At 40.0% G+C, this 17,833-nt stretch overlaps 2 protein-coding genes across 8 annotated transcripts; one reads left to right on the plus strand and one right to left on the minus strand.

Annotated features, from left to right (window-relative positions):
- Window positions 1-176: 176 nt before the first annotated feature.
- On the minus strand, window positions 177-1,909 carry LOC115750768 (transcription factor CSA-like). 2 transcript variants are annotated; one of them, XM_030688326.2, is made up of 2 exons: window positions 1,431-1,909; window positions 177-1,001 (listed from the first exon to the last, which is right to left on the minus strand). In XM_030688326.2, the coding sequence occupies exons 1-2, from the start codon at window positions 1,606-1,608 to the stop codon at window positions 256-258; spliced, it is 924 nt and encodes a 307-aa protein (XP_030544186.1). In that variant the 5' UTR covers window positions 1,609-1,909; the 3' UTR covers window positions 177-255. The 2 variants fall into 2 exon arrangements, with proteins under 2 accessions (XP_030544186.1, XP_048130165.1); XM_048274208.1 differs by lacking the exon at window positions 1,431-1,909 and adding an exon at window positions 1,147-1,409.
- Window positions 1,910-13,913: 12,004 nt separating this feature from the next.
- On the plus strand, window positions 13,914-17,786 carry LOC115750755 (scarecrow-like protein 1). 6 transcript variants are annotated; one of them, XM_048274205.1, is made up of 4 exons: window positions 14,388-14,404; window positions 14,599-14,600; window positions 14,729-14,794; window positions 15,698-17,786. In XM_048274205.1, the coding sequence occupies exon 4, from the start codon at window positions 15,865-15,867 to the stop codon at window positions 17,428-17,430; it is 1,566 nt and encodes a 521-aa protein (XP_048130162.1). In that variant the 5' UTR covers window positions 14,388-14,404; window positions 14,599-14,600; window positions 14,729-14,794; window positions 15,698-15,864; the 3' UTR covers window positions 17,431-17,786. The 6 variants fall into 6 exon arrangements, with proteins under 6 accessions (XP_048130164.1, XP_030544163.1, XP_030544165.1 ...); XM_048274207.1 differs by lacking the exons at window positions 14,388-14,404; window positions 14,599-14,600 and adding an exon at window positions 13,914-14,276 and having other exon boundaries at window positions 14,725-14,794; XM_030688303.2 differs by lacking the exons at window positions 14,388-14,404; window positions 14,599-14,600 and adding an exon at window positions 13,914-14,276.
- Window positions 17,787-17,833: the final 47 nt, after the last annotated feature.

Raw genomic sequence — 17,833 nt, forward strand, 5'->3', positions numbered from 1 at the left:
GGTTGCCAAGAACTTTGGCCAAAATGGTGGAGAACACTGAAAGAACTAAAATTATTTCCCCATTGCTCTAAATTAAACTGAAATGGGAGATTTCTCAGGAACAATGAAAGAGTATTCTATGTTCTCCGGCTCTAAGCTCCGCTATTCCTTTCCATGCTACACAGAATGTGACTTCGGAAGACACGTTTTCAATGAAGGAACAAAAAAAGGTCATAAGTTAGCTAGGAGCTACAACTAATTTCAGTCACATAATCATCAAGATGTGATCCCTACACCAAGGAAATCGATGAAGGGAACGTTCTGGCGCGTCGTCGTCGATTCATTTCCTCCTCCTCGCCCAGAGGCCATCACATTTGCATTTGCCAAACTGTCACGGAGATCGCCGTTGTTTTTTTCGATCATTTGAGTCGCTTCATAGCCGGTTCCATGTCTCGGATACTTAATGGGACTTGTGTAGTTCGGAAGGGCGAGTGCACCATAACTTGGCAAATTATCGTGCAAGGATTGGTAGCCCTCGCTGGGGCAATCACAATACCCAGAAGCACTATAGTCTCTCTTTTCTCCTCGGGTGTATTCCACCAAGGGTGATGCCATCGGAGCCATCGCCGCCGACATGGATGGGGTGAATCGCCAAGAAAGCAAAGAAGAATTGAAATGTCCATGTTTCTTCTTTTCCAACCCGTAGTTAGAGTAAGGCTCCACAACAAATGCCGATTTCCCAATTCCATGGAAACCCTGGAACTCAATGAGCGAATCTTGGTAACTCCTCTTATAAGCAGGCACTGACCTTGATTCTTCCCTTTGCTTTCGGGCCATTATGACATGCCAGTGATTCTTCACGGCATTATCGGTTCGACCTGGAAACAGTCGAGCTATTAGCGCCCACCTGTTTCCATGAATGGCATGCGCTGCCAAAAGCCGTTGTTCTTCATCTTCTGTGAAAGGCCTTCTGTTGATTCTAGGGTCCAGCTGATTGAACCACCTCAATCTGCAACTCTTGCCTATTTAGGACAATGAACCATGATCCCCCAGGTAAAGGTTAACAATTCAGTTTATTCCATACAATAAATGAACAATATACGTGCAGGGCCTTGATCTAAACCCTTTTCTCTCAAATATCAATCAATCTAATAGCACAAAACTTACGGAACATAATCGGTAGTAATGGTACACATGCGCACATTTGGAAAAAGGATGCGAAAAATTCAAGATGCAGTCAATTCATATCCGATCGTTTTATCACTAAGTTTCTGGTTGATTAGTTCATACGTTTCCTTGTTCGGAGAATTTAAGATTCTCAAAAAGAATTCTGGAGTTGGTCCGATGTGGATATTCGATGGTCAGGACTGAAAATGATATTACCCAATCGCCAACCCTAAAAGTACAAAATTTTCAAGAGAAAATACTTCAGACACGAATTTTGGGTATACCAGATCTTCCTTGAAGCTTTTCGGCTATTGCGTTCCAGTTATGCGCTCCATATTGCTCGACAAGGTGCCGGAGTTTGTCGTCCTCAGCTGGTCTCCAGTGTCCGCGAGTGCAAGCTTTACCCTCATCCCCAGAACCGCCGCTGCCGCCGGCCAATTTGTTAGCTCTGGAATTGTCCATCGATCCAAGTTGCGCTCAATTGCAAACTGCCGGGGCTTCTACAGAGCCAAATAGTGATCCGGAGAAGCCCTGAAGAAGATAAGTAGGGAGAGAACAGAAGAAGAATTCGTCACCAACAGAAAAATAAAGAAAGTGGGTTGGTTTAGGGTTGTGGATGAGAAGTCACTTTTGTTGGGTTCGCAAGACAAATCAAGCCTATAGCTTATGCGTTCATAACTGTAGAACCACTGACCCTTTCTTTCATGTCAGTAGCCCATGAACTAATTTTCTATCATCTCTCTCTCTCTCTCTCTCTCTCTCTCTCTCTAAGAAAATGGTGCTACGTTTAAATCAAGAACCTAAATAGTGATCTGAGCATGAATTCTATAGGTCTTTTTTTTCTGCAAAAGAGACATTTCTCCTAGTGCAAAGACTGCTTTCCTAATGCCTTTCATTAAGATGGAGGCCTGAATTTATAGCACTTGGAGGGTTTGCTCTTCATTGTTCTTTCTGATAACTTTCCCTACCAAAAAGTACAAAGGGAGAGCCAAAAAGAGGATGTTCTCTCCAAATCTGATTACCCATATCCACATTAATGCATATGAACTCTAATGGTTGTTGAGATTTGATTGAATATTGCCTACTATATATGCGTTAGGGTGTTGCTTAGAGGACGGTACCGTCACGTTCCACAAAGTGACGGTACCCTCGTGATCACACATATGGGAATATGTGGTTCAAGCCATTTTTAGTAATACACTTCTTCAATTTTGATAATCATGTAGAACATTTGATGTGTGGTCAGGATGGTACCGTCACTTCTCACAGAGTGACGGTACCGTCCTCTAAGCATTTTTCATTTCTATTGTTACGAAAATTTGATGGATGCTATATAAACCCATATCCAAAAGTGACGGTACTATCCTCTAAGCGTTTCTCATTTATGTTATTACAAAAATTTGATGGATGCCATGTAAATCCATATCCAGATTTTCCTTAATTCTATGCACTGTTCTTCTAGAGGGGTAGTTGATAGTCTGATGCCAGGAGCACTATTTGAGTGCAATTGAGTTTTAAGTATTTTGGCCCAGAAGAAGTAAATACAGCTCAAAGCTTACCACATCAAATATACCAAAACAAACCAGATTGCCATCTTTAGCTCCTTATGCTTCCAAATGCAAAGTGTTTTTATGGAACGTTGAATCACATAAGCCTGTATGAAGCGCCATTGAAGGAAACTTTACTAAGCTCTTAGTTGTCACCTGCATACACTCTAGGATGGAGGTTGCCAGTGGATTATCATGCTATGCTAAAACCATTCTACAACTTGCCATGTTTATGCAATGCTTCTTAAGGTGTTTGCTTTGGGCTGTGGTCATGCATGCTTTCTTGAATTACCAAGTTGAGATAGGTTTTTTGGGGATGCTTCGAAGCTAATGACACTGTTATTCCTTGTGAATTACCGCGCCTTTTTTACCGCCGCATTTCATTGAGATGCAATTGGCAACCAGAACCTAGAGAATACAGAGGCACGTAGCAAATTTGGAAAAGAATATGAGAGAAAATTGTTGGATATATGTAATCACTGATTGTTTATGTTCATTTTCAGACTCCCCCGCATATTAAAGTATGGTGTCTTGGAGTTCCTATTTGGAAACCCAACTCGGATTTGGGACAGGTTCAATTTTCATTGAGGACTATTTCGAGTTTGAAATTGGGTCGGCCTCGCAAATCCACTTCGTTCCAATAACTAGATAAATTTGTAAAAGATTGCAGACATTTTATGCTAGAGGGAATTGAATAATTTAGTTTAACTCAATGACTTAGTAATTATATAAGCTTGTTTGTATAAGACGAGTTCAAGAAAACATAGCAATAGCATATGGAGAATTATTTTGAAGGGAAAGACAGAAAATTTTATAGCTATCAGTTTCAAAAATATATAAAATTAGGAAAATCGATTTCACAAATTGCTGTTCACGTAATTAAATGATGATGTCACGTATAACGTCATGAAATGTTTTATCGATGATAGAAAATATGACACATTACTGACAATCCACGTGATCGTAATTACATGGCACAATTTGTTAATTCTGATAGATTTTAATAATAACGATTTTTCATTAATATGTAGGTGGGTTGGCCATGGTCATTAAGGTTTTTTTTGTTTGGTCAAGGTAACCTAATCTTAACAACCTTCTAAAAAGTATGTAGTGTTTTAAAAGACCGCAACTTTTTTGGGACCAGAAGAGCAAGTTATCCAATTCCCAAGCAATGGTTACGCGATGAATAGCAGACCATCACCCTGCAAAACGCGACAGACCGTCTTTCTCGATGCATGCATAAAAGACTATTCAAAAACAAACTATATGTCGACTCAGGACGATCTTCTTCGTGTACAATTATACCTAGCACATAATATAGTGGTCGATAGAGGATGAACTCGGGGCCGATAAATCCCTTTTTATCTGGACTGATTCACTTTATTATATGAGGAATTGTCCGGGGAAAGTTTTATCCTTAAAGGATGATGCATTTCTCTTGATACATCAGGCGATTTATAGTTGTTTGTTTTGATGGAAAGTACGAAATGCCCTCCACCAGTCACGTCCATGAAGGCCTCCGACAAGACCATGATTATTTAGGTGGTGTTTGGTTTTCGTCTTAAAACACACATTAAATGGTTTTTAAAACTTGGAAAACCTACTTTGTGTTACCTGAAAATAGGGTTTGAATGGTTATATATGCTTGTCAATCGATAAAATTAGCGGATTATTTCAATTGATTTCTGTTTTCCTACCTTAAAAACAATAAATGTATCCCTGACAGCTTTTCCGATCTTGCATGAAATTTATGCAAAGTACGAAACCAGTTCGTTGAGATGTCGTTTGTGTGCTCCCGAAAACGTAATTGTTTCCGAGAAAAGTTCTCCAATTGGGCATTGAATCTACAAATATTGGTCAATTGTCTTATTCTGCCTAAATGTTCCTTTTGCTTTGTTATCCGAGATAATGACATAAATAGTCCCTAAACTTTAACTCAATATGTAATGTGATTCATGAGCTTTAAAATTTATTTAACATGGTCCCTGAATTTTAGTCAATATGCAATGTGTTATCTGAACTTTTAATTTGTTTAATGTTGTCCCTGCATTTTTTTGTATATATTCAAAGTAGTCATTGAACTATATGAGGATGTTCAATGTAATCCTTCTATTAATTTAAAGCTTGGAACAATAATGAAAATTTCATTATGGTCTAGTGACTAAATGGGAATATTATGAAAGAAATCCTAAATCTATTACAATTACACCAATTCAGCCCTAAATATTTTTTTTTTTTTTGTAAATTCAGTCCTAAACATTTTCTAAACCTTTTGCATTTATGCCAATTCAGTTCTTTTAGCCAAATTTTGTCCAAAAATGCTGACATGGCCAAATTTTTATGATAATTTAGTATTTTTGGAATTTTTAGTTTTATTTTCTTTTATTTTCTTTCCTTTTTCTTTTTCTTTCTTCTTTCCTAGCCGGCGATGCTCGCCCCCACCACCACCGGCGAGGGCGAGCTTTGTCGGCCCTCACCTCTAGCCAATCGCCAGGCTTAGTGATTGGCTGGAAGAAGAAGGAAAAAAAAAGAGAAAGAAAATAAAATAAAAATTGGTAACATTACCTCAAGCCACTCCACGTCAATGATTTCTAGGTAAAATTGCTTGGAATGACTGAATTGACATAAATGCAAAAGGTTTAGGACTGAATTGACACAATTGCAATAGATTTAAGACTTTTTTGGTAATTTTCCCGTGACTAAATTGAACACATACCAAAATTTCAAGGATTACATTAGACAAGTCAAAAGTTTAGGGACCATATTGCATATTAGGTTCATAGACTATTTGTATCATTTTTCTTGTGATTTTTATCTAAAATCTTTTAAACTGGATAATGACATTTGCACTAAGATTGATTGTTTAGAACTGTGGTTGACGTTGTGAGACCACAAACAATTTACTTAAAAAAATAAAACTATATTAGATTAGAGCATTGTTTAATTAATCTAAGGCATTTGCACTCCATGTGGTTGTTTTAGTAGTTGAGGAACGGAAATGGGTACATATGCAAGAGACATCATCCAAGGTTGATTCCATTGAAAATAAAGTGCAAACGATCTCAAGTTTAGGTCACTTTATTTGGGTTCTAGATTGCATATTCGAATATTCATAATAAGCAGAATTTATCTATCGAAAAGTGGGGCGAAAGGCTGGATTTTCCATGCAAAATTGGAGATGAATTGCCGGGAAAATTGATCTATCCGGTCAAGCGCCGCAACTCCTTTTTGCTTCTTGAGGGAGGTGCTTCCATTGTAGGATTTCTCATCACGAAATAAAGGGTTAAGTATAGATTTAATTCTTCACATTTCAGCGTCTGTGAGATTCGATCCTCCAACTTTAAATTTGTTCAATCAATTCCTCTAACTTCTATGATTTGTGCGATTCAGTCCTCTAAGTTTCATTTTGTGCAATTAAATCCTAAGATTTCTCGATTTGTGCAATGACATCCTTCAATCAGCCATTTTAACTAAACCTTCGAATTAGTTAATGAAACGGCCCTCCATATGTGAAAGAAAGTGACACGTGGTGCTAATTTGGCTCCAAGTGAGCAGAAAACAAACGGGAAAAACTCCTTACCAAAAAAAAAAACAAACGGGAAAAACAAGGAAAAATAAATCCTAATTTGACAATATTAGCAATAGTGTGCGAACAAAGTACTTGACTGCACAAATTAAGAAAGTCAGAGGATTTGATTTGCACAAAACTAAACGTAGAGGACCAAATTGCACAAATCCAACCAAACAGTTGAGAGTATTTGATTGCACAAAATAGAAATTAGAGAACCCAATTGCATAAACACTAGAACTTAGAGGACTAAAAATGAACTTAACTCTATATTAAACCCCACATAGTTTGATTTATAGACAATAGTAGTTTACTAGGTAAAGTTAATGAGAGTCTGAAAAGAATCCAATATCAGTTCCTCCTTTTCTTGTTCCATGTCATAATGCCACTTTAAATTTACGTAGAATCTCCAGTCGTTAAATGTAGTTATGGTCTAATACGCAGAAGTCTCAGAAATTGACATTACGCGCCTAACTAGTTTTGAGGTCAAAATAGAAGATGGCTGATAGTTCAGCTAACTCTTAAAGGAACATCATTCTCTGAAAATAAATAAAGGGGATCAACTTTCCTCTAGTCATCCAACGTTATCAATAGATGTCACGACATTTATGAATCTCTTCGATTACTAGTTTTCGACCAATCATGTCTGCCTTTCCTCGCCCACTCCCATTCAGATGGAGGGTCAAACAAATGAGGTTTGGTATATAAAGTTCATAAAAACTCCATTTTGTTATATCTTCTCTTAACCGACTGTAATTCTGAAATCCCTAAAAGCAGATATTTCTCTTACGTATATAATGCCGGGTCATGTTCGTTTTTCTCACCTAAGATCTAGATTTGAATCACCATACTTGCGCATTCTTTCAGAGAGAGCGATCCTCAAAAGCACAAACTCGAGTGTCTCCGACTCCCCAGTAATTAACTAGGGTGTGACGGGAGTACTGTCACACCGAATGAGGATTTGTCGGGTGCTGAAAATGTCCTAACCAATCATTATTAGAAAAAAAAATTAAGTCGATTTTTGTTGTTTGTATATAAACTTAACTATTATTTAAGCGACTCCATTTTTTCAATTGAAAGGTATATATAACTTTTTGGGTAAAATGAAAAAAAAAATACTTGAATTTTCACCCCAGTACAATAAACATACCTCTACTTTTAAAACTACGAAATTCATACCTCAGCCACAACAACTAGCATACTCTCCCTCGTACTCAAGTCTCAAACACTCAAGTCTCGCACAACCCATACACTCAAGCTCTCAATCTAAGTCTACTACTACCATTCTCTGCCGCAGGCCACCGTGCTTGTCGTCTCGATCGGACTGCCCCATTAATGTCGACGCGGAAGATGATGCTCGCCGTGACCATGTCCACCAGCTCGGATCATGCATTCTGTTAGAGACAAAACGAGGACGAACCCTATCTAGCGGTAAGTCGAATCTACCCTTTCTCGAGAAATTGTATGAGTGGTAGAATCTTAAGTACATTACAAGTGTCAAAACTTATATATGACGCTCACTTTCATGCTAAAACTATCAAAATGATCACTTAAGTGCCAATTTAAAAAAAAAAAAGATCACTTTAGTACCAAAATTTTCAAAACGAACACTTAAGTGTCAAATTTTTTTGAAAAATGCTCCCTTTGGTACCAACTTTGGTGAGCCACGTCAACTTCAATATTAATAAAAAAAAATATGCCACATCGGATTTCCGACAAGCCATGTCGGTGAAAATCGAAATTGGTTTTAAAGTGAGTGTTTTTAAAAAAAATTTACACTTAAGTGATCGTTTTGAAAGTTTTGATACTAAAGTGAGCATCGTACATAAATTTTGACACTTGTAATGTACTTTAACAGATAGATAATTGATTTTGGTGAAAGGAAGAAGTTATGGTCAAATGATTTATGACCTCGAACCAAGTTGAAGCTCGAGTAGAAGACTGAAAGGAGTGTGTGACCCTGTGAATAGGTGAAGTTGGTTTAAATTTTCAGTGATCAGACCGTAAAAGGGGAATCAGTTTAATGAGCAGCACTTAGGATCCTTCCTTATCTTCACTTGAGCTAATCGCTTTGGGGTTTGGCCAACAAAATCGATACTCAGTTTGTTAATTTGGTGGTTGGAGAGAGCTCGCGGATTGACCGGAAGCTCAGTGTTGGAGCACACGGCAAAAGTTCGATACCACCTTGAGAACTCGCCAAAAAGGAGCCAAAATTCAAACCCGTCAACATACCCAATTAGATCAACATTTATTCAAAAGTTTAAGTCAATGAGTTATAGGTCAAGTAGGATATATTGGGACTTTTTTCCAAAATATGGCAAAATTTTTTTTTACCAATTTAAGTAATATTTAAAAAAATTTACCGGTTTAAGGCACATGAATCACTTTTTTTTTTCTTTTTAGCCGCACACGTTATAAATAAAGCCACTCTTTTTTCTTTTACTCTTTTTTTTCTTTTTCTTTTTTTTAACATGCCCCTCTCTTTTCCCCTCTCCATTTGGCCGGCCACCGTCCATAATCGCCCCACCCAAGCTCTTGTCACTGCTCCAACGCGGTGAGGTCTCGTTGTGCCGCCCCTTTGTTCAACCGCCCGAGCCAACCGCCGACCCGCCGTCCATCCTCATCGTCGCCACCTAGCCACGAATCACTCGTGGTCCTTCCACCCATCGGCCATGCCAACCCGAGATCCGCAGACTCAGAATCGTTGAGGTTGATGTCTTGTATTCTGTTATCCAAGAGATTATGAGGCGGTTCCGAAAGGCCCCCCGCGACCGGGACAGCACGGGGTCCCGCTCCCCGGTGAGCGGGCGGGGGTCCGGGGGGCCGCCCCGGCGAGGGTTACGGGGGCAGCGCCCCCGAGCCGCCAGAGGCGTTTTATGTTCGATTATAGAAAGATTTCTATGGAAAAATTAAATATTTTAGGCTATGTGGGCAATTTTGTAATTTGTGCCATGTAGGGTTTCGCTATATATATTTAGGGCAAAACGGGTCTCTATGATATAGAGAGGGTGTGAGAAAAAGCCGTTGTACACTTTTCTACGTTATTAGTGAAACGGATCTCATCTCCCCGTGGACGTAGGTAGGCGGAACATCTCCGTCGCCGAACCACGTAAATTCTTGTGTCGTGCGAATTTCCATTACTTTCTTACATCGTTGATAGGATCAAATTTAGATATTCGACAGTAACCCCCAGCCGCGCCGCCGTGCCACGCCGCCCTCCGCCGACCCACCACCCGAGGACCCCCTACACGACAAGCCCGCGAGCCCCATGCCGCTGCCGGGCCCATGAGTTGCTGCCGTATAGTCGTCGTCGTCGTCGTCTAAGTCATCACCGAGTGTTCTCGCCGCTCCAATGCTAAAGGAGCAGGAGTTGGCGTGGTACCGGTATCCGAAATAGGAGTTGCGAGTCTATGGATCTCGGGTTGGCATGGCCCATGAGCGGAAGGGCCATGAGTGATTTGCGGCCGGGTGGCAACGACGAGGATGGACGGCGGGTCGGAGGTTGGCTTGGGCGATTGAATGGAGGGGCGGCACGGCGACAAGGCACACAACGGTGGAGCAGCGGTAAGAGCTTGGGTGGGGCCGGCTATGGAGGTTGGCTGGCCAAATGGAGAGGGGAAAAAAGAGGGGCATGTTAAAAAAAAGAAAAAGAAAAAAAAAGTAAAGAAAAAAATAGGGGCTTTATTTATAACGTGTGGCTAAAAAAGAAAAAAAAAGTTAAAAAAAAAGCGGCCCACAGTAGAGGCGCACATGCCCTAAACTAATAAAATTTTTTAAATATCACTTAAATTGGTCAAAAAAAAATTTGCCATAGTTTGGAAAAAAGCCCGATATATCAATTGTTCTAGCTTTTAGACCACGTCGGTTAACCTAGTTAGAGCTTATCTAACATAACTCATATGTGTATCTCAACAATCACACTCATATCTCAACACTCAATCTTCAAGCTCCAGTGGCCATGGCGTAAGGTCATGAGCCTAGAGCTCGAGGAAAGTCGGTTTGAGAAGAGAGAAAGATGCATACATAACAAAAGAAGAAAAGCGATGGTCTATTTGAAAGATAATAACGAAATCATAAATGTACAGACAATTCTACTAGACTGGGAGTGTCGATATGCATTTTCAAAAATAGAGATACGTAATCCATGTATAGATGAAAAAAATTCGTATGTTCGTGGGTATTTTCTATGCAATGGACACTTGATTCTAATGGGTTGGCCACGTGCTATTACTTCCTCCACCCGCAAGGACATTAGCTTTTGTTTCTTTGTTCGAGCTTGAGTCTGTTGTAGCACGTTTGGCAAATTCTTCTTCGACTCAAAGGTAACGAGACAAAGTCAACAATTCATACCCACTCGATTTTGGGCCCCCCCAAAAAACAAAATTGACCCGGTTTATATTCTTGATATCACCAGTTCACCAACAAGTCACCTTTAGTTTCTTCAATCAAATATAACAGCGAATTACTATTAGATGAGTATAATAGAAAATGCATTAGTTTCCCTACATCATATGCGATATCTACACGAAAAATCGTCGTGGCCTTTAGTTGAGCTGGTCACTCCGATAAGGAACGGTTTGTATAAGTTAAGCTCGAGCGCGACGTCGTTTTAAGTTTGAATATAATATGAATCCGCGGATTATAATGACTCAAAAGTTGCAAATAACATCTTTAAGTTCATCAAATAGGTTACGATAGGGGAAGCTTTTGACGTTATGGGCCGGATGAGGTTATCTGAGAGCCCAAGTGCAAAATGAGTGTTGTTAACTAACCCAACAGCCCATCACGTAAGCTTAGAAGAAGCTGGTCTAATTTAAGTTATAGACGAGGCTAGAGTCAATAGAAAGACCTAATTCATCTGGGGAAATTGCCCCAAAAAAGTCCTAATCATATTATATAGTGATCAATTTAGTCCTACATTTTTCAATTTTGTGTGTTTAATCCTAAACCCTTTGATGATTTATCAATGCGGCTTTTCCAACCAATTTTGACAGAAATCGCGAGACATGGAGGTCATGCCAGCGATTTCCGGTCAAAATTGGTTGGAAGAGCTACATTGGCAAATTTTCGAACGGTATATGACTGAATTGAAAAAATTGAAAAGTTTAGGTCTGAATTTTGACCGCATATGTTAAGATTTTTTGGACGATTATCCCAACATTCAACATCTATTTAAACTGTTTCTCATGATTAATTCCCCCTTGGACAATTAGCAACTTTGTTTTCCTAGTATAATGAACAGGGACTTGGAACCGAAAGCAACTGGAAGATCAAATCTCTCCTTCCCATACATGTTATATCCTGATTCATCGATTTCTCATATGATATTTGACGGAGTGGTCCGGTCCGAAAGGTCCAAACTTTGGATAAGATAAGGGAAAGATGACTAAGACATTAATAATTAGAAAATGAGAATCCGATATCACCCTAATTTCCACTCGTCGCAAACTCCATGATTCATGACGATATCATTTCATTTTGGTTCTGATGATCGTGACATCCTTTGATTCCATTCACACCAGAGGTTAAAAATTCCATTCCTTTCCTTGAGCGATTGTTGATTTTGGCTAGGGCTTTCCGAAATGCATGTGCCTGGATTTTAGCCGAAACAAGTTCCGTTAGTCATCGATTTAAGTTTTTAAGTGAAGATAGATCTAACTAAATATGATGACGGCTTCGGACTCGAGCTTTCATTCGGTGCTCTCTCCGTGGATAGAAGGCATGGGGCTTCAACTGCTGGTATGAGAGCCTATATTTTTTTTTTTCAAAAAACGAAACATTCTCATTAATTAGTAGAACTAGAAGAACGACGACGATTAGCATGGTAATTATATGCTTCCAACATATATCGATGTGTGGTAATTATAGCTTCACGCTGAACTTGGTTGAGCCATGGCGAATGAGATAAAGTTTGAAAGGCAAATCTACCTTGCCACAAAAAAACTTGGCCGGGCCAAGGTGGAGATTTAGACTAAGATAAATTGGTGGTGCGAAAGGATTCTTGAATTCAAAGGAGGTGGGCCCAACACAAAGGGCTCACACGTGAGGGGAGATTTTAAAACGCACACGCGCGAGGGTATAAGGCCAAAAAAGCCTCTAGTCCGGAACATGGCATGATATGGAGTGATTAATGTTATTCAAGTTGGCGCACCTAACTTATTACCTGAAACTTTCTAATGAAGGCGGGTCCATCGGGATAAGTTGCACTCTTCCTCAATAATCTATCCGGAGAAAGGATACTGTGCAAGAGGTCTCTCCAATCACTTCACGCAACATCAGATGTTCAAGGAATTCTTAAAGCTTAGTGAGATCCATGTACATCAATTGCTCGGACAAGTGTGGATCATCGCTATCGCGTCAGGGAAATTATCCAAAAATTTCTAAAAATATTAGGATATTAAAATATAAAAGATTATCCACGTCAACGATCTCTAGTTAGATGGATTCGATTGGTAAAACTTAAAAAGGTTTATGACTGAATTGGTAAGATTAAAAAAATTTAGAACCGAATTGATAAAAGTTTAAGCAAATTTTCCGCATCACGTCCTATGCAATGATGCAACACCCTTGGCAACAAACCACGAAATGACAACAACTAGCACCGGTGGTTCAAGACAAGGGGTGGGATCATTAAAATACAGTGTTGATGATGTATGCAACTACTTAGTCGAATGGTTGGAGTCTGGAGATGCTTGAAAAGATTAGAATAATGGATTATTGATAGAAGACACCATACCAATCGACGTACCAAGGATTGAGTTTCAATTCGTGTTATTTAAAGTCGAGGGGTCCTTGTTCGAGGAGAACTTCATGATAAATGAAAATACTTTCCCGAAAATATTTTCCCCCTTTTCTAAAGAAGAAACCAATTTGCCCAACTTTAAGCATGTATATTTTCTTCGATCATAAATGAGGCTTCATTGATTGATTCATTTCAGCAAACCAAACCTGTAAAAGTCTAAAATTTTATTTGCGGAAGATTCTTTCACTCAAACAAACATAAGGAAAACTAATTTTGAGAATTTGTTCCCGGACTTTTCAAAATTTGGATGAAAAAAACTAATCAATTTTACGGAAAAGCAAACCCAATTGGGGGAAAACGATTTCTCATTCTCATAAGAAGGAGATCAGTTGCTTTAAACCAATAAACAAATGAAAACTAAACAATTTTCTCGAAAAAGATTTCATTTTCTTTTGAGGAAAGCTTTCTCCTCTTTTCAAGTTAGAGAATTTATTTTCCTAACCTTAAAAATGCATATTTTCCCTGACCGTAAATGATTTTCCTTTGACCATTTTCAACGTACCAAACGTGTGAAAACACAGAAAATCAATTGGGAAATTTTCCTTTTTCACTCAAACAAACACATCATGATAAAGAAACTTTTCCGCGTTCGAGTCACCAGTCTTCACACACCGAGGGACATCCACTAAGATGCACTTCCCAATCCTTGTTTCGTCCCATACATTACCATGTTTCATGCCTAGGCTATGTCTTGGTCCTTGGATACCATCACCAAGTCCATGACTTTTTGTCCTCCTCAACTCGAATGATTCCATCATGTGTTTGGTGGGGGACTGAGAATTTACAGCCACATCCCACCGTTTGTGCTGATCGACATGCACTAACTTTAACTTTCCACCATCCAACTTCGACGCCATTGTCAACCTCCACCGTACAATTGTCCACGAGGATGCCACCAACCCAGTATTCGTACAATCCCAACCGTGGTCGGACTGACCACCACTTTGAATTCCCATTGCTCCTTTCGGAGCCTTCTATGATGAATGCAAGTTTTTAAGGTCAAAAGGCGAATGTTAGGAACATCGCATAATCACCAGCGCAGCAGGCCCACTCGCCTGCTTTTTCTTTGCTGCGAAAGCGTGTCGAGATAGTCAGACGGGTTTGGTGTGAAGAAGTTTCAAGATTTTTTAAAGAGGAGAGAGAGAGATGCCGAGAAAAGCAAAGCCGACTCGCAGATCAGAAGTTTCTGTAGAAGGAAAGAAAATTTCCGGTGGTGAGTTTCTTGGAACCCTTCTCGTGCTTTCTCGGATTTCCAGAAGGTTTGATCTTTTTTCTAGATATGTGTGTATGTGTGTGTGTGTTCAGATTGGTGATTTGCTTAAGCTCAAATCCCTTCGACCAGTTTTTGTTTTTTCTATTGTTCTCTCTCTCTCTAAACTTATCTGGGTGTTGAAAGCTGGACAGTTTGATTATTATTAATAAGTAAGTTGTCAACTATCTTGATTCTTTATTTTGGTTGGTTATATGTGCTATCTTCTTTGTCAACCTGCCTGATCCCACAGGCTTCTTTTTAATTTCAACTTCTATATGTGGAGATGTGGTAAAGAAGCAATTTGCTTCGTTTTGTTCCCCGTTGCCAGTGGTCAAAAACCAATCTTTTCCCCTCTCTCTCTCTCTCTCTCTCTCTCTCTCTCTCTCTGAAAGCCATGCTCATCTCCTAGTCAGGTTTCAGCTGGAAATTGCAGAACTTTGAGTATTGATGTGATCTTGTGGACTGGTTTCTGGGCTCAGGTATTGCACGTTTCATTCTTAAATCTTTAGCTTCTCTGAATCCCGTAACAAGATGAACTTAGTCCTCCTCTTTTTGGGTTTCTTGATTTGTACCCAGATCACTTGTTGGCAAAAATCATTCTGGTTTCAACTTGCTACCGATGATACTAAAATTGGCCTGCACAGAATATGTAACTCAGGCATCTGTTTCATGTTGTTGCCCTTTTGACTTTCTCTTGTAGTTGACAGATGAAAGCTCTTAATTTCCTTGAATTTCACAGTCAACCAATTAGGAACAAAGCCTACTGTGTTGATACTGTTATTTTCTGGGATGCTATGTCTTAATCTCCTCACTTCTTGATCTGAATGGTTGTCAATGAGGCCAGAGGACTTTGGTCGAGTGGGGTAGTTAAGTCGCAGCGCTAAGCTCTTTGGTGGTAAAAGAACTTTGAACTCGGAAGTTCTGCAATTAGCTGCCGTTCTTTATTGTTACATGAATCGCGATTGCTTTCTCATAAACTCTTAGGGGTTAAATCTACATCCCTTACTTTTTGAGCTTTGTGAAGCGCTAAGCTATGAGAATGTTTTTCCCCTTCTCTGAGTATTCTTTCATGTGTTGAGGATGAAGAAACATCTTACTCTGACCCATTAACATTAAAGTTCAGACAATCACTAGGGATCTATCTTTGATGGCTGTAATATGAACCTGGCCTTCATTTTTATCTTCCCAATGTGTGAAAGGTTTTTGGCAAAATAAGATACTGTGAATTCAGATTAATGGAAGTATAGCTGAGAAATCATCCTAGTAGTCAATTGAATAATGCAGCCTAAGCTCGTGTATGTGTGTGCGTGTGCGAGGGCATGTTGTACTAAAGATGTGATTGAGTTTGACAAACAGTTGAATGCCATGTTTGATATATGCAGAATGGCTAGAGATTTGAAGGAGACAGAAACAGTGACATCTTATAAATTTGGCTGACATTAATCCTCAGGATCAGTTTCAACCACAGAGATACTTGCATTGAAGGGACAAATCCCTGTCTTTAATTAGGTCTGCAGAGTTATCCGCTACTCCCTATGCAACTTCAGAAATGTTAGGCTCCAAAAAGCACCAGATGATGTATGTTTCCGAATCCTACAGCGGAGAGGATGATGACCCTAAGTATTTCATCGATTCTCCATCCGAAGAAATGATTAATTCATCCAGCTATGGTATGTCAAGAAATTTATACCACACCCAGGGATCCTCCATTAATAATGAAAACCCATTCAGTACTTCGGAATCAGAACTCATGGATTGTCAAAGTCTGGATGGTGTAGAATACGATGAAGATAAAATGAGGTTGAAGCTTCAAGAGCTTGAAAAGGCACTGCTCAACGATGGTGATCATGAAGAGGAGGATGACATGTTTGTTGATGGTCAGTGGGTTGACCAAGTCCAGATCACTTCACATGACTCCCCCAAAGAATCCTCGTCGTCTGATTCCAACCTCAGCAGCATTAGTACCAACAGAGAAGTATCACAGCCGCCATCACGCACCCCAAAACAGTTGCTTTTTGATTGTGCTACTGCAATTTCTGAAGGTAACGTCAGAGAAGCATCTGCTATCATAGATAATGTGCGACAGATTGTTTGCATACAGGGGGACCCGCCTCAGAGAATTGCGGCCTACATGGTGGAAGGGCTCGCTGCTCGGATCGGTGCTTCTGGAAAATCTCTTTACCAAGCCTTAAAATGCAAAGAACCCCCATCTTCTGACCGGCTTGCAGCTATGCAGATTTTGTTTGAAGTTTGTCCATGTTTTAGATTCGGGTTCATGGCAGCAAATGAAGCGATTATAGAAGCATTTAAGGGTGAAAAGAGGGTTCATATAGTTGACTTTGACATAAACCAAGGGAGTCAATACATCACTCTCATATCTACACTCGCATCTCTACCAGGTCAAACGCCTCACCTGAGGTTGACAGGGGTGGACGATCCGGAGTCGGTCCAGCGCCCCGTTGGGGGGTTGAAAAATATTGGCCAAAGGCTTGAAAAATTGGCAGAAGCCCTCAATGTACCATTTGAGTTCCGAGCAGTAGCTTCAAGGACACGTCTCGTCACCCCGGCCATGCTAGACCCACAACCGAGAGAAGCACTAGTTGTGAACTTTGCTTTTCAGCTCCATCACATGCCCGATGAGAGTGTTTCCACGATCAATGAGCGGGACCAGCTTCTCCGCATGGTTAAGAGCTTAAATCCAAAGCTCGTAACTGTTGTTGAGCAAAATGTGAACACGAACACTGCTCCCTTCTTAGCGAGGTTCGGGGAGGCCTATAGTTACTACTCTGCAGTCTTTGATTCTCTTGACGCCACTTTGCCTAGGGAGAGCCAGGACAGGGTAAATGTGGAACGACAGTGTTTAGCGCGTGATATTATCAACATTGTGGCATGCGAGGGCGAGGAGAGGATAGAGAGGTATGAAGTTGCGGGGAAGTGGAGAGCGAGAATGATGATGGCCGGATTTACTTCATGTCCAATGAGCAAAAGCGTGACGGAGTCTATCATCAACCTCATCAGGCAGTATTCCGTGAGATACAAGATAAAAGATGATATGGGTGCGCTTCATTTTGGATGGGAAGATAAGAGCTTGATCGTTGCTTCAGCGTGGAGGTGAAATAATCTTTATTCATCTAACTACTGATAGATAGGAACCAAAGTGGCTGGATGATAAATATTTGTGCTTACGTGTGTTGTAACTTTCCACCTCTTTGTTTTGGGATCAGATGCGCCTGATACGTGAATTTATTCGATTAAATCTGTCTTGTAATAGGTTTTCTGACTGTAACTTGAAAGGGGCGATTTGGTGTGCGAAGCTCCTTATTTCAGCATGTCTTCAACTGTGCTTCTCGCTCATTTCTAAGTTTAGTTGTGCATGGTTTGAAAATCTGTATCGTGACAAGGATTTAGACCCATCACCATGTCATGTAGAATGAGTGTGTGACCTCAACTTAGTATCTGCACTTGTTGCCATTTCGGGTCCGTGTGAAAATAACGAGTTCTCTGATACGACCTATTTC

Source organism: Rhodamnia argentea, chromosome 2 (genome assembly GCF_020921035.1).
Source record: "Rhodamnia argentea isolate NSW1041297 chromosome 2, ASM2092103v1, whole genome shotgun sequence".
Lineage (NCBI taxonomy): Eukaryota > Viridiplantae > Streptophyta > Magnoliopsida > Myrtales > Myrtaceae > Rhodamnia > Rhodamnia argentea.